The 12485-nt window shown below is 47.2% G+C and overlaps 1 protein-coding gene across 3 annotated transcripts in view; it reads left to right on the top strand.

Moving 5' to 3' along the window:
- The window catches only part of TIMP2 (TIMP metallopeptidase inhibitor 2), a 47840-nt gene that overhangs the window by 23314 nt on the left and 12041 nt on the right, over positions 1–12485 (top strand). The window contains exon 1 of one of the 3 annotated variants that reach the window (XM_053292634.1): positions 7880–7976. The exons of the other annotated variants lie outside the window; for them this stretch is intronic. Coding sequence (XP_053148609.1) covers positions 7895–7976 — 82 coding nt within the window. The 5' untranslated portion in view covers positions 7880–7894. Of the gene's footprint in view, positions 1–7879; positions 7977–12485 lie in introns of those variants that run through there. 3 annotated transcript variants of the gene reach the window in all.

The raw sequence follows: 12485 nt of genomic DNA, 5'->3' as shown, positions 1-12485 counted from the left end.
AGGGAGGGCATTTCAAGGCTAGGGCATGATTTTATTTATTGATTGATTTTTTAATTTATATACCCCCTTCATTAAAACAATCTCAAGGTGGTTCACACATAAATTAAATCAAGCCTAGAAAAAACAGACAATTAAAATATAAAAACATAGATCTGATTAAAAAGATTTAAAATACAAGCATAAAATAACCATACAAAATACAAAGCAGCAGCAATAGAAAAAATCCTATAAAAGCCTGAGTTAAAAAGCCAAGATTTAACACGCTTTCTAAAAACGTGTGATGGAGACCGAGGAGCTGTGTGATGGTGATGGAGACCGAGGAGCAAATAGCCACCAGGAGAGCATTCTAGAGTCTGGGGGCAGCAACAGAGAAGGCCTTGTCCCACGTGCATGACAGCCGAGCCTCCCTCATTGTTGGCACCCAGAGCAGAACTGCCTCAGTTCATCACAGAAAGATCCTGCATCATGTAGCCACCAAACAAATCTCTGTCAAAAGCAGTACCAAGAGCAAAGTCTCTAAAGGTGATTCTCTAAGGCTCTGGCAGGCTCATAGGGAGAGAGACTCAAGATTGTCTGACTTTTATGAATCTTTGGATTGGAGCTTCCACACATTGGCAACCCAGGGCATTGCCGACAAAGATCCCAACCAATGGTTGTCCTCACAACAACCCTGTGAAGTAGGTTAGGCTGAGAGAGAAGTGACTGGCCCGGAGTCACACATACAGCAAGTCTCATGGCTGAATGGGGATTTGAACTCTGGTCTCCCTGGTCCTAGTCCAGCACTCTAACCACTACACCACGCTGGCTCATGTGTCAAGTCTGTGTCATTCATCACTGTTTGTATTGCTCTGAAGGAAAGTGTGTATCACTGCACTCTCTGTTCTTTATTCCTGTATGCTATTATGTAGTGCTCTTTGTCTTCTTGTTTGTAGTTTTGTGTGTGTGTGTGTGTGTGTGTGTGTGTGTGTGTGTTTGCTTTATGTGTTAGGAGGGACCATACGTTTTGGCTGGTCTTGGTAGCCAACCAAAGTTGGGGTCGATAACATTTCTAAGAAAGGTGCAGTCTAGCATGTGACATCACACTGAGCTTCAGACATGCTCACGTGCCTCTAAGGCCCAGCAAGATTTGTGGGACAAATTCTTACTCTTCTCCCCCAGCTACTAGATGGTAGGGCCTTTGGGACCTGGAAGCTCTGAGCCACAGAGAGGCTTGCAAAGAAGCTAAACCTCTCACTGTGTTTGCAGCCTCCCTCAGAGCAAGATCTGGCGGACCCTCTGGTGATTTTTGCTACAGTGAAAGGGCAGGGGGAGTGTGCTCACCGCAGCCTGCACTGCTTTGCCTTGGCTGGGCTGTGTGTTGACGGAGTTTTGCTTATCTGCTGCTGTTCTTTTCTCTGCATTGTCATGCTGTAAGTGTGTGTAACAGTGATTACATCACTGCACTTCCTCTTTGCCCGTATGATTGACTGTGCTACAGTCTCCTTTTGCTTCAGTCTTTGTCCACTCTATTGATATGGTGTTGAATCTTACCAACCATTACAAGATCATGCAGGTGGTGTGTGTGTGTGTGTGTGTGTGTGTGTCCTGCATTCAAACCAGGGTGGATTTGATTTAAATCAAACTGATTTAAATCACTAGCAGGGTGGATAAAAATCAAAAAAATCCAATTTAAATTAAAAAAAATCTGATTTAAATCAAAAATCCAATTTAAATCAAAAAAATCCGATTTTTTTTATTTAAATCGGATTTTTTTTATTTTTATCCACCCTGCTAGTGATTTAAATCGTGATTTAAATCAGTTTGATTTAAATCAAATCCACTCTGATTCAAACACACACTCACAATAAGGTTGTGCCCCAGGAGCTAAACTAGCCCAGCTTTTCAGCTTGCCATGTGTTTTCCCAGGGCACAGTAGATTTCAGTGCAAAATACTGCCAGTGCCTGCCTTCCCTTTCTGTCTCTGCTGCCAGTCAGCACGGGTACACAGCTCCTACCATGGGCTCCTCCCATTTTTGTGTAAAGGGGGAAATGGGGTTGTTTTTAAAACCAAGATTTCCCTGCACACCTAGAAGGCTGCCCCTGCCACTAGGGATCCACTTCTGCCCTGTTGGGCCTTCCATTTTGTTTCCTGGTGAGTAGCTAGGGGAGAGGGGGCCTGTGTTCATCCCTCTCTCTGGCAGCCCCCCAGAGTGAGGGAGATAATGAAGAAAATAAGAAGGGATGGAGCTGGAGGGCCCTCAGGAGCTGGGGGCCCGTGTTCTTTGAACCCTTTCGCTCAATTATAGCTATGCCCCTGCTGGTGGGTCAAAACACCAGCTGCTCATTGGATCATTAGAGGGAACAATTGCAGTGAGAAACTGAAGTTGGAAAATAGAGACTTGCCCAAGGAAGGTTTTGGAAAGAGACTCTGCAGTGCAGGGGCTTATACTCAGAGCCATCTCCTGCAATATTTGGAAATGTGTCACCGCCCTCTCTGGAGAGAGACCAAGTCATACATTCGGTAGAAATGTCACACCTGAACAGTAATACACAGGGATGTGTTCACTCTGCATTGAAATTAAAAGCAAGCCAGAAAACAAACTAAATCAAAAACCCTGTACCTGATAGTCTTAATTCTGTATCAAGAAAGCTGAATTTTGCAACCTGAGTATTATGCTAACTAAGCGAATAGGCATAACTTTTAATGTGTAATATAAATTTATTATGCTTTTGCTTGTCAAGGGAGGGGGCAAAGACATGGAAGCCCCACCCCAGCCACTGACCATTAGGCATGTGTGTTGGAGTTCCAGTTCAAATTGCAGCCGAGTCGGACCGTAGTGCTTTGGAAGGCCTGCCCCGCCCCCACCTTCGATGTGCTGCTTCTGGTGGCTGGGCTGATTCCGTGTGGGCCAATTCAAAAGGGTTGCTCGTGTAAGAGCTGAGGCTTCAGTCCGGTCTGGCCCAGCCTACCCTGAACACCCGCACCTGGCAATCAAAGCTACGCACCCTCCACCATTGTATTTACTGGGAGTCTGGGGAGACCTTGAGGCTGTTCACATGAGCAGCCCCACCCAGGCTTGGGCAGCCCTACCTAGGTATGAAGTACTGGGCTCAGGGCCGATCCCAGCTCTGCCTCCCCTGGCAGCCCAAGTTTTAAATCCAGGCTTTTACCTTGGTTGTGTGTGTGCTTGGGCTGCAGGCAGCATGAGCAGCAATGTTTCCTCTAACAAGGAGTCCCAAATGTTATTGACTACAACTCCCAGTATCCCCAGTTTCAATGGTCTTTGGCTGGGGATTATGAGAGTTGTAATCAACAACTTCTGGGAATCCCTGTTAGAGGGAATACGGCTGAGCAGACACAGAGCTGGATGCCTAGAGTGCCCAGCTGGGGAATCCTTCAATGCACTGAACTGCTTGCACAGTGCATTTTGGGATTCCTGTAGGCTAGGACTCATTTTCCTGGCCTCCAGAGAGGAAAGGGCACACAAGATGCATGCTGTGTACAAACAGCTGGATTGTCTGGGGGGAAGGTAAGATCAGTCTTGTCTTCCCCCGAGCTCTCCTCACCGGGCTGCAATGGCCATGTGAACTACTTTCTCTTTCACCTTTCTTTGCTTGCAGCAGCAAGAAGCTGCAGCTGTGGTGTCTGAACTTTCAAAAAGGCACCTGGAAGAGGTCACCCATTCAAATACAAACCAGGGCAGGTCCTGCATAGGAAGGGGGACAGCTCATGCTCACTACCACAAGCTCCCCTCCCCTCCCCCTGCTCCGACCTTTACTTTGCTCTGGAAATGCAACCTTCTTTTTTGTCTCTAGAAGACCTGTATCCTGTACCCACTGTCACATGTCAGGGGATGCATTAGGTCCCTCGTATTCTATCTTCCATTCCCAAAATCATAGTTGGGAAGGATGTAATCCCACCTCCCCGTGACTAGGGTAAAACCAGATGTTATTTTAGGCACACACTATGCAGCTGCATCCTGTTTTTGTTTTGTTTTGTTTTGTTATTAAGTAGCATGCAAGGTGGCCATCTGGATTGGGACCATTGCAGGGGGAGGGAGGCTTTAACCCTTTGTCACAGCCACAATCAAAATCCATGTTGTCCCCCACCCCCAGCCACTATCTGACCAGAGAGAAAAGCTCTGATTGGTGAATGAACCTTGGATTCTACCTGATCCAAGAAGCCCTTCTACTTTACAGTGCCAGCAAAGAGCTCTATGTCCAAAGACAGCATCAGTGACCACTCTGGAATTATTATTGTGCTGATAACTCGCTCTTTTTTGTGTGGGGAGGACGCAGGCAAAGATTGAATTATGTTGATACAATTGGTTTGACAGTTGTGCAGCTGTTTTATTTTCTTCTTCTTCTCCATGTAGTTGTACTTTCTTAACAAACCTGTATGGAGTGTTGGGTGGTTAAGGGGAGAGAATATGAGGGGTGCTGACAACTTTCGGGGTTTCCCAATCTCCACATAACTGGTGTTTCTTTTCTGTTTCTTCTCTTGCCACCTGAAAGAGCCTAGTGCTGGGCCAGGCATTGCTGGAGGCTTGCTTGCTTGTGCCCGACTGAAGAGCTCCTGGCCCACTTGGCTAGATGCCACCATGGTTCCTCTCTCCCTCCTAGTTCTTGCCACACCTGGGATAATTTCTTTCTGGTCTCCCCATTTTATAGTATCTCCTGTCTTGGTGTGCTGTTCAGGCTCATTGCATGTGCAATCCCGCAGCATTCGGGCCTGCTATGGAGCCGTGGAGGCCTCCTGACACCATCCAGCAGCTCACGCCTCGGTGTCGGGACCCCCCTGGACTGCCCCACTTCCCACATCGGGTTTGTTGGGCCCTGCCGCTGGTCCCTGCAGCTCCATGGGTGGGCCTGAGGTAGAAGGGGATCTTGCCACTGCTGAGGCCAGCCCGGGAATGGGTGAGTCCCTCACACCGGGTGTGGCAAGCCCCCAACACCCATCAAGGGGAAGGAAGACTAGGAGCTTTGGGTATAAGCAAGCTGCTTATCTGGAGTTGGTCCTGAATCAGCAACATGGCGCATTTTATTTTATTTTATTTTATTTATATAGTGCCCTATATGTGCATCTCTAGGTGGTGTACACAATTTAAAACACAACAAATATAAAATGGAGTAAAAAAAACAATTTCACAGAATATGTTAAAAAAATCTCATGAGGTAAAAACAAATCAAACAAGTTTAAAATTAATTTCAGCTAAAAGCCTGAGAAAACAGGTGCATCTTGAGGGTCTTCCTACAAGCAAACAAAGAAGGAGATGCTCTTATTTGAACAGGGAGCATATTCAAAAGCCCCAGGGCAGCCACGGAGAAGGCCCAAGTCACTACCAGATGAGCCACCAAACGTAACTGTGTCTCTCCAGATGATCTTAATAGGAGACGGGGTCCATGGCAGAGAAGGCATTCTTTTAAGTACCCTGGATCCAGGCTGTTGAAGGCTTTATTGATAATAACCAGCACTTTGTATTTTGCTCAGAAACATATTGGTAGCAAGTACAGTTCTTTTAAAATCGGTATTATATGGTCCCTTCGGGTTGTCCCAGAGACCGTTCTGGCTGCTGCATTCTGTACCAATTGTAGTTTCCAGACTTTGTACAAAGACAGCCCTGTGTACCGTGCATTAAAGTAGTCAAGCCTGGAGGTTATCAGCATATGCACCACTGTTTTAAGGTAATTTACCTCCTAAAAAGGGCATAGCTGACATATCAGCTGAAGCTGATAAAAAGTGTTCCTGGCTACTGATTCAAATTGAGAAACCAGAGAGAGTTTTAGATCTAGGAGCATTCCCAAGCTACATACCTGATCTTTCAGGGGGAGTGTAACCCCATCAGGGGGAGAATAACCTCATCGGGAACAGGCAGATCTAAACTATCTCTCAGGTCTCAATCCCCCACAGTCAGTATCTCCATCCTATTCTGATTCAACTTCAGTTTGTTATCCCTCATCCAGCCCATTATCGCCTCCATGTGGGTGTTAAAGAGCGTTGGAGACAGTATGGAGCCTTGTGGAACTCCACACTTTAGTTCTCGCTTTGCAGAGCAGCAGTCTCCAAGTCATACCATCTGGAATCTGCAAGAGAGGTAGTAAAGGAACCACTGCAAAACAGTGCCACCCAATCCTACCTTCCTCAGGTGATCCAGAAGGATAACATGGCCAATGGTATCGAAAACTGCCAAGGGACTCAAAAGGATTAGCAGAGTCACTCCCTCTATCAACAGCCAATTGGAGATCATCCATCAGGCCAACAAATGCAGTCTCAACCCCATAGCCCGCTCAAAAGCTGGTTTGAAATGGGTCTACAAAATCTATATAATCTAAAACTGTCTGGAGCTGAGAGGCCACTAACCGCTCAATCACTTTGCCCAACCAATTGGAAATGGGTCTGTAAGTAGCTAATTCCAAGGGATCCAATGCAGATTTATTCAAATAATAGCTTCCTTAAGACAAGGAGGCATCCTGCCCTCTCTCAGAGAAGCATTTACAATACTTACCAGACCCTTTCTGATAATGCAATTACCAGATGAAATATGCCAAACTGTGCAAGGGTCAAGAGTACAGGTTGTAGAATACACAGTCCAAAGCAGTTTGTTTGTCCACATCCTCAGGAGTCACAAATAGACAGTGATCAATCTAATCCTATAAGAGGAGTTGCCACTATAGACTCTGTAGTAACTGTGGAATCCAGTTCAGCCCAAATACTAGAGAGGTTATGGGATCCTGCCCCTTCTGTGTGCATTGTAAATGATGCTCCATTTCCTCTTAGCTTCCTCCATAGGGCTTTATGCGTCAATTCCAGCACACAGTTCTACCTACTGTCTATGGAGGACTGTAGCTCTGTGGAAGAGCGCTTCTTTTTCATGCCGTTGGTCCCAGGTCCAATCCCTCACATACCCAGGTAGGGTTGCAAAGACCTCTGGGACCCTGGAGAACCACGGCCAGTCAGTGTCATCACGGCAGACCATACCAACCTAGATGGACCAGTGGCCTTTCTTAGACAGCTTTGTATGTTCATATCTTTTTGGATCAGATATTAGTATAGAGACAAGCAACTCTTCTGAGCTTGCTTCCTGCTTGGAGATAGGAACATAGGAAGTGGCCTTATACAGAGTCAGACCATTGGTCCACCTAGCTTAGGGTGGCAGAAGAGGGGTGTGTGTGTGAGAGAGAGAGGGAGGGACAGAGGGGAATATCAGTCACTGCCGGCAGGGTTCCAGAGGAGTGCTGAGATGACCCAGGGATTTGCAAGCCTGAGAGAGCAAGGGCTACCCTATGGTTTGCCACGTGGGTCCATGTTCCAGGCTCATGATCAATATATTCAGACTGATAAGTTTGAAACAACTACGGCATGTTTCCATTTTTAGACCATGTGCACGCATGACCCAAGTTGTCTCGGAAAGGCCTGTATTTCTCTGGAGATAATAATTCAGGGCTCGTTAAATCTCTCAGGCCTTTAAATAAAGAACCTCCTTTCTCTTGGGGAACTACAAAGAGAAGACAGCACGCATGGGGTTTCCTTTCCTAGGATTAATGCATGTGCTCTCTCTCCCCCCCCCTCCACACCCCTCACCCCATCTCTGGCTTGGCTGGAGTGCTGGGTGCTTGGCTTAGAAAGTGCAAAGCAGCAATTCCCTCGACAAAGCCGCACTGTTCAGAACAAAAATCCTGCTTCGACGAGGTTGCATTTTTTGCCAGTGATTCAATAGCACGTGAGTGGAAAAGCTTGGAGCCATAACTATTAGCCAGGCCGAAAAGACTCCCAGCCGCTGTCACACAATCATCTGGGCCAGGCCAAAAGCATCCGAGCCAGGCCACAGGCAGTTTGCAGCAAACTAAACTCAAAGAGGGCTCTGAAACTGAGCCTGATGATAGAAGCACCATATGTGTGCTGCTGGGGTAGGGTATGGCAAAAAAAAGATGCACCCTCCTGTTTTCTGTGATGCTGGAAACTCCTAGCTCGAAAGGACTAAGCACAGAAGGAGAAGGTAAGTGACTCTGAACCACAGACCTGACACTAACTTGACTTCTGAGTCTTTCAGTCCATCTTACTGCACTGAGTGACCCAGTACCCCCAAATTCCCTTTATTGGGACCAATCAACAGGATGCAAAATTTGTGTTACATAAAACACTCTCTTTGCTTGAATGTGTACCTCAGTAGTTATTCTGTTTTTAAAGTAGGGAGTGGGGAAGACATTTCTGAATGAGGAAAGAGTGTTCCACCCCTTGTGGACACACACTGAGTGTGTCACATTAAAAAAAAAAAGGAAAGGAAGTTTAATGGGCCTTCTAGACAACATGTCCTGTGGCCAAGCTGCTGTTAGAATCAAGTGGTTATTCCTAAAGTTCCTTACCTCAAAAGTGTCTCCCAAATGTTCTAGTACAGGGACCTACCAGAAGAATTTTTGTCTCTGTCTGGATCTCATCCTCGGAGTTCAGGGCAGTTTCTGCAGTATAGAAGCCACTCTGTTGTTCTGCACCCCTGTCTTCAGCATCTGCTACTACCGAGAGAGAGATCCAGCTTATAGACTCCCCCAGCCTCTCACCTGAGAACTGCTCAGTTAAAGCACGACCTTCCAAAAAGCTTGTTGAACTTTTTTTGGTGCTCTGAATGGAGTCGGTGGCTTTGAGCACTAACAGAATTGCAGGATTTCAAGGGACCCGGTGGATATAGAGGTCATTCACACAATCAAAAACTCTGTTCTCCTCGGGTTTGGGAGCTGTGTGTGCTTCCAATTTTCAGTTGTGTGGAAGCAAGGTAGGAGGAAAATTTGGGTAGAAGTGACTGTGTGGAAGCAAGGTAGCAAGAAAACCTGGGTAGCATTCCCCCCTTCCTTGCTTCCACACAATCACTTCTACCCAGGTTTTCCTCCTACCTTGCTTCCACACAACCAAAAATTGAGAGCATGCACAGCTCCCAAACCTGGGTAGAACACCATTTTTGATTGTGTGAATGACATCATAGTCTGTTCCAGGAATGGTCAATGGACAGATGACAAGTTGCATCTGAACCACAAAGCAGTTTTATCTAGTCCCAAAGGGCTTTCCAGGGAGGGGTGGTGGTGCTGAAATCCAGATGTGGTAAAATCTTACCCAATTTCACTTGTAGGGTTTCACTTGAAGACCGTTTTCATTTGCTGTGTTGCAAAAGAAGAATCCCACACTTCTGTGTCACCATCACTCCTTGGATTTTGCAAGCAACACTGCCACAGATAGAGATGATCTGATTACCTATGGCAGTGGTGGTGCTGACACTTTGACCAAACAAGTTGTGTCTCTCTGTGGTATCTCATCACAGAATATCATCATCAGCCTGTGTGTTTCACATGATGCTTCTTGGGTATGTTAAGAATACAGTTCGCAGAATGCACCATGTCACACACACAGGCACAAGAGAATTTTGATGTGCCAGAGCAGCATGCAGTCTGCATGGCTGTATATCAGCCAACTTTTTGATGATGCCCAGATGTTTCTGTCTGTGTAGGAGGGCAACGCATGAAGATGTAGGAGCATCTTGTGGTGCTAGGCAGGGCTTGCACCCAGAGAGTCTTGGGCAGCTGACTGTGGCCCATGGATATTTGAAAGGGCCACCAACATAAACTGGAACAATCCCAAATCTTCTCTCTCTCTCTCTCTCTCTCTCTCTCTCTCTCTCTCTCTCTCTCTCTCTCTCTCAGTCAAGAGATCAGTGTGGAAAGAGGATGGTGATGGCCTTAGATATTTTCATACCTGAGGCAAAAGTCAAAACAACCGTTCCCACCACATCCTCCTTTTGGCCTGGAACAAACTTTTTTTTTAGCAACATGGACTCTGGAAGCAGGAAAATAGCATCCCATCTGGAATCTATTGCTTGAAGCAACTGCCTTACAGTAAGGCTGGCCAGAGGATGGCTTGAAGATCATGGAGATCAGTGACCAGTGTCTTTTTGGGGGTGTCACCATGCTGATTCTTTACAATGCTCCCCACTAATCTATGACTTCCCCTGCCAGACAAAACCCTGGCCTTTCCCAAAAGTTTTTAGTGCTGGCTGAGCTTTTTTAAGGAGTTTCTGTGATGCTGAAATTATTGCTTGCTGCTAGTATTCTTGCTTAATTGCGCAATACCAAAGCACTAAATAGCACAAGAATACTGAGCAATTCTGTGTCATGATGTGGCTCGTCTTAAATTGCATGAATTCGTTGGTTCTGTTGATTTTGTTAGCGACTTCAATTCAACAAGAGAGAAATGGGGTATACATTTTTTAGAAGTTTAAAAAAGAAAATCCTCCCCGGAGGAAGGGTATTCTAGGGTTGCCACCCCTTACCTTTAGCATCTCCTCATGCTGTGGAGACAAAGGCTGTTGTGACGTCTTCCATTCCTCACAAGTCCTGTCCTTTGCTCCCTTCCCACACCTCTTGTAGCATAGATCTGCATATGTGGAGGAAAATGGGACAATAAGCAGGGGACACAGTAGGTTTATAAAATCATACATGGTCTGGAGAAAGTGGAGAGAGAAACTTGTTCTCCCTCTCTCGTGATACTAGAACTTGGAGTAATTGCATGAAATCGCTTGACCATTTCAGACAGACCAAAAGAACTTCTTCCCACGATGCCCGATTAAGGCTAGATGACCTCCACTGCCACACAGTGCAGGTGGCCAGTGCTGGCTCATTGCCATTTGCCGCTTTAGGTGTTCAGCAAGGAGCTGCCCTGTACTCCCCTGCTGGCCCCACGTGGGAGCCGGAGTTGGCAGTGTCCCACTCCCCTCTGGCCCCACCGGGCCTCCCTCAGTGGCCCAGGCACCAGCAGCCACCACTCTTCCCTCTTGTGCCAGCCTCACTTGCTGGGGTGCACCACTGCTGTTTGCACAGCATGCAGCAGCACGGAGCATGCCTCGGGGAGTGCTAGCTGGCCTCTCCTCTGTGCTAACCCCAGCTCTCTCCCTCTCTCCATTCAGCACCCAAACTTGTCTGGAGACAAAAGTGAACAGGTTTGATGCTTGGAGGGGAGAGGCAGCAAGGGCGGGTGGGGGGGGGGGGTGAGGGAGAGACTTGGTGCCAGCTTCTCCTCTCCACTAGTTTAGCAATGCAGCATTGAAGAGGAGAAGCTGGCAGCAACTCTTTCTCTTCCCCGCTCCCTCTCTTGCTGTCTTTCCCCTCCAAGCATCATCAGACTTGTCCACTTTGACTCTGGACAAATTTGGTGCTGGAGGAAAGAGAGGGGAGAGACCTGAAATCAGCAGAGAGGAGAGGCCAGCAGCTCAGCCGGAGGCACACTCCACATGCTGCCTTGTGCCATGAAAAAAAGCAACCTGAGGAGTTGCACCCCAGCAGCTGGGGCTGGCTCCAGGGGCAAGACGAGCGGCCAGCCCCTGGGCTAGTGAAGGAGCCAGGGGTAGGGCCAGCAGCAGCCTGGCTGGCTGGCTGTGGTGGGGGGAAAGAGCAGTGGCAGCAGACAGGTGAAGTGACCGCTATGGCAGGGTGTGCCCACACTCGCCACCTAAGGCTGTCACCTCACCTGGCCTCGTGGGGGAGCAGCTCCTGCTGATGGCCACTAACTTAGATGGCTTCAAAGAGGGATTGGACAAATTTGTGAATAAAAGGCCTGTTGTGTTGGTTATGGTGATGGCTCTGGGGAAGCTCCCTCTTCAGAGGCAGTTACTAGTTGCTGGGGAGGAGGGCTACTGTCTTCTTCAGGCCCTGCCTGTAGGCTTCCCAAAGTGGTCTTGTTGGTCACAGAATGCTGGACTTGATAGGCCTTTTTCCTCCTGCTGCTCATAGTTGGTTAAACGTTCTAGGACAGCATAAAGGGCTGATTCCAAGAGGAACTTCATAGAAGTGCATAGGCAACATCCATAAAATGCATCAGAACCTCTCCTGCTTCTCCCTGGCCCCTCTGCAATTCAGGAACTGCATAGGTCCTCTCTCTAAGTGAGTCTGCTTCAGAGTGACCTAGCCTACCTTGTACAGAAGCATGCAAGCACTGGTGGAGCCTTTGCTCAGTGGCAGAGCATATGTTTTGCACGCAGAAGGTTTTAGGTTCAGACCCAGTTAATCCAGGTAGGACCTTGGGGAGCAAGGCTAGGAAAGTCCTTTCTTGGAGGACTTGGAGAGCGATTGCCAACCAGAATAGACTGTCATGGCCTAGGTGGACTATGGTCTGATTCCCTATAAGGCAGCTACAGATGAGGAATCTGCTAGTAAGCAGGATGTTGAGTCAAGTTTGTTCCCTTCTCAGCAGCATAAGGAAAAGTTACTCACTCTCAAAGCCAAGAAACTGTATATCCTATTTAAAAAAGTCCTGGGGCACCTCAAAGACTAACTAATTCAATGTAACATTGTGCCACAATAAACATGTTAGTCTTTACAGTGTCACAAGACTCTTTGTTGTTTTGCTGCTTCAGACTCACACTCTGGAATTTATAACCATTGAAATTGATTGGCAACATATGTGTGACCAAACAGACGGAAGTACTTTTTAAAACAGTGCAGTTGACTGATGGAACTTATTGCTACAG

This window comes from Hemicordylus capensis, chromosome 2, assembly GCF_027244095.1.
Source record: "Hemicordylus capensis ecotype Gifberg chromosome 2, rHemCap1.1.pri, whole genome shotgun sequence".
In the NCBI taxonomy this organism is placed as follows: domain Eukaryota; kingdom Metazoa; phylum Chordata; class Lepidosauria; order Squamata; family Cordylidae; genus Hemicordylus; species Hemicordylus capensis.
The sequence above is the reverse complement of the archived record's forward strand: the minus strand, read 5'-3'. Positions and strand labels throughout refer to the sequence as shown.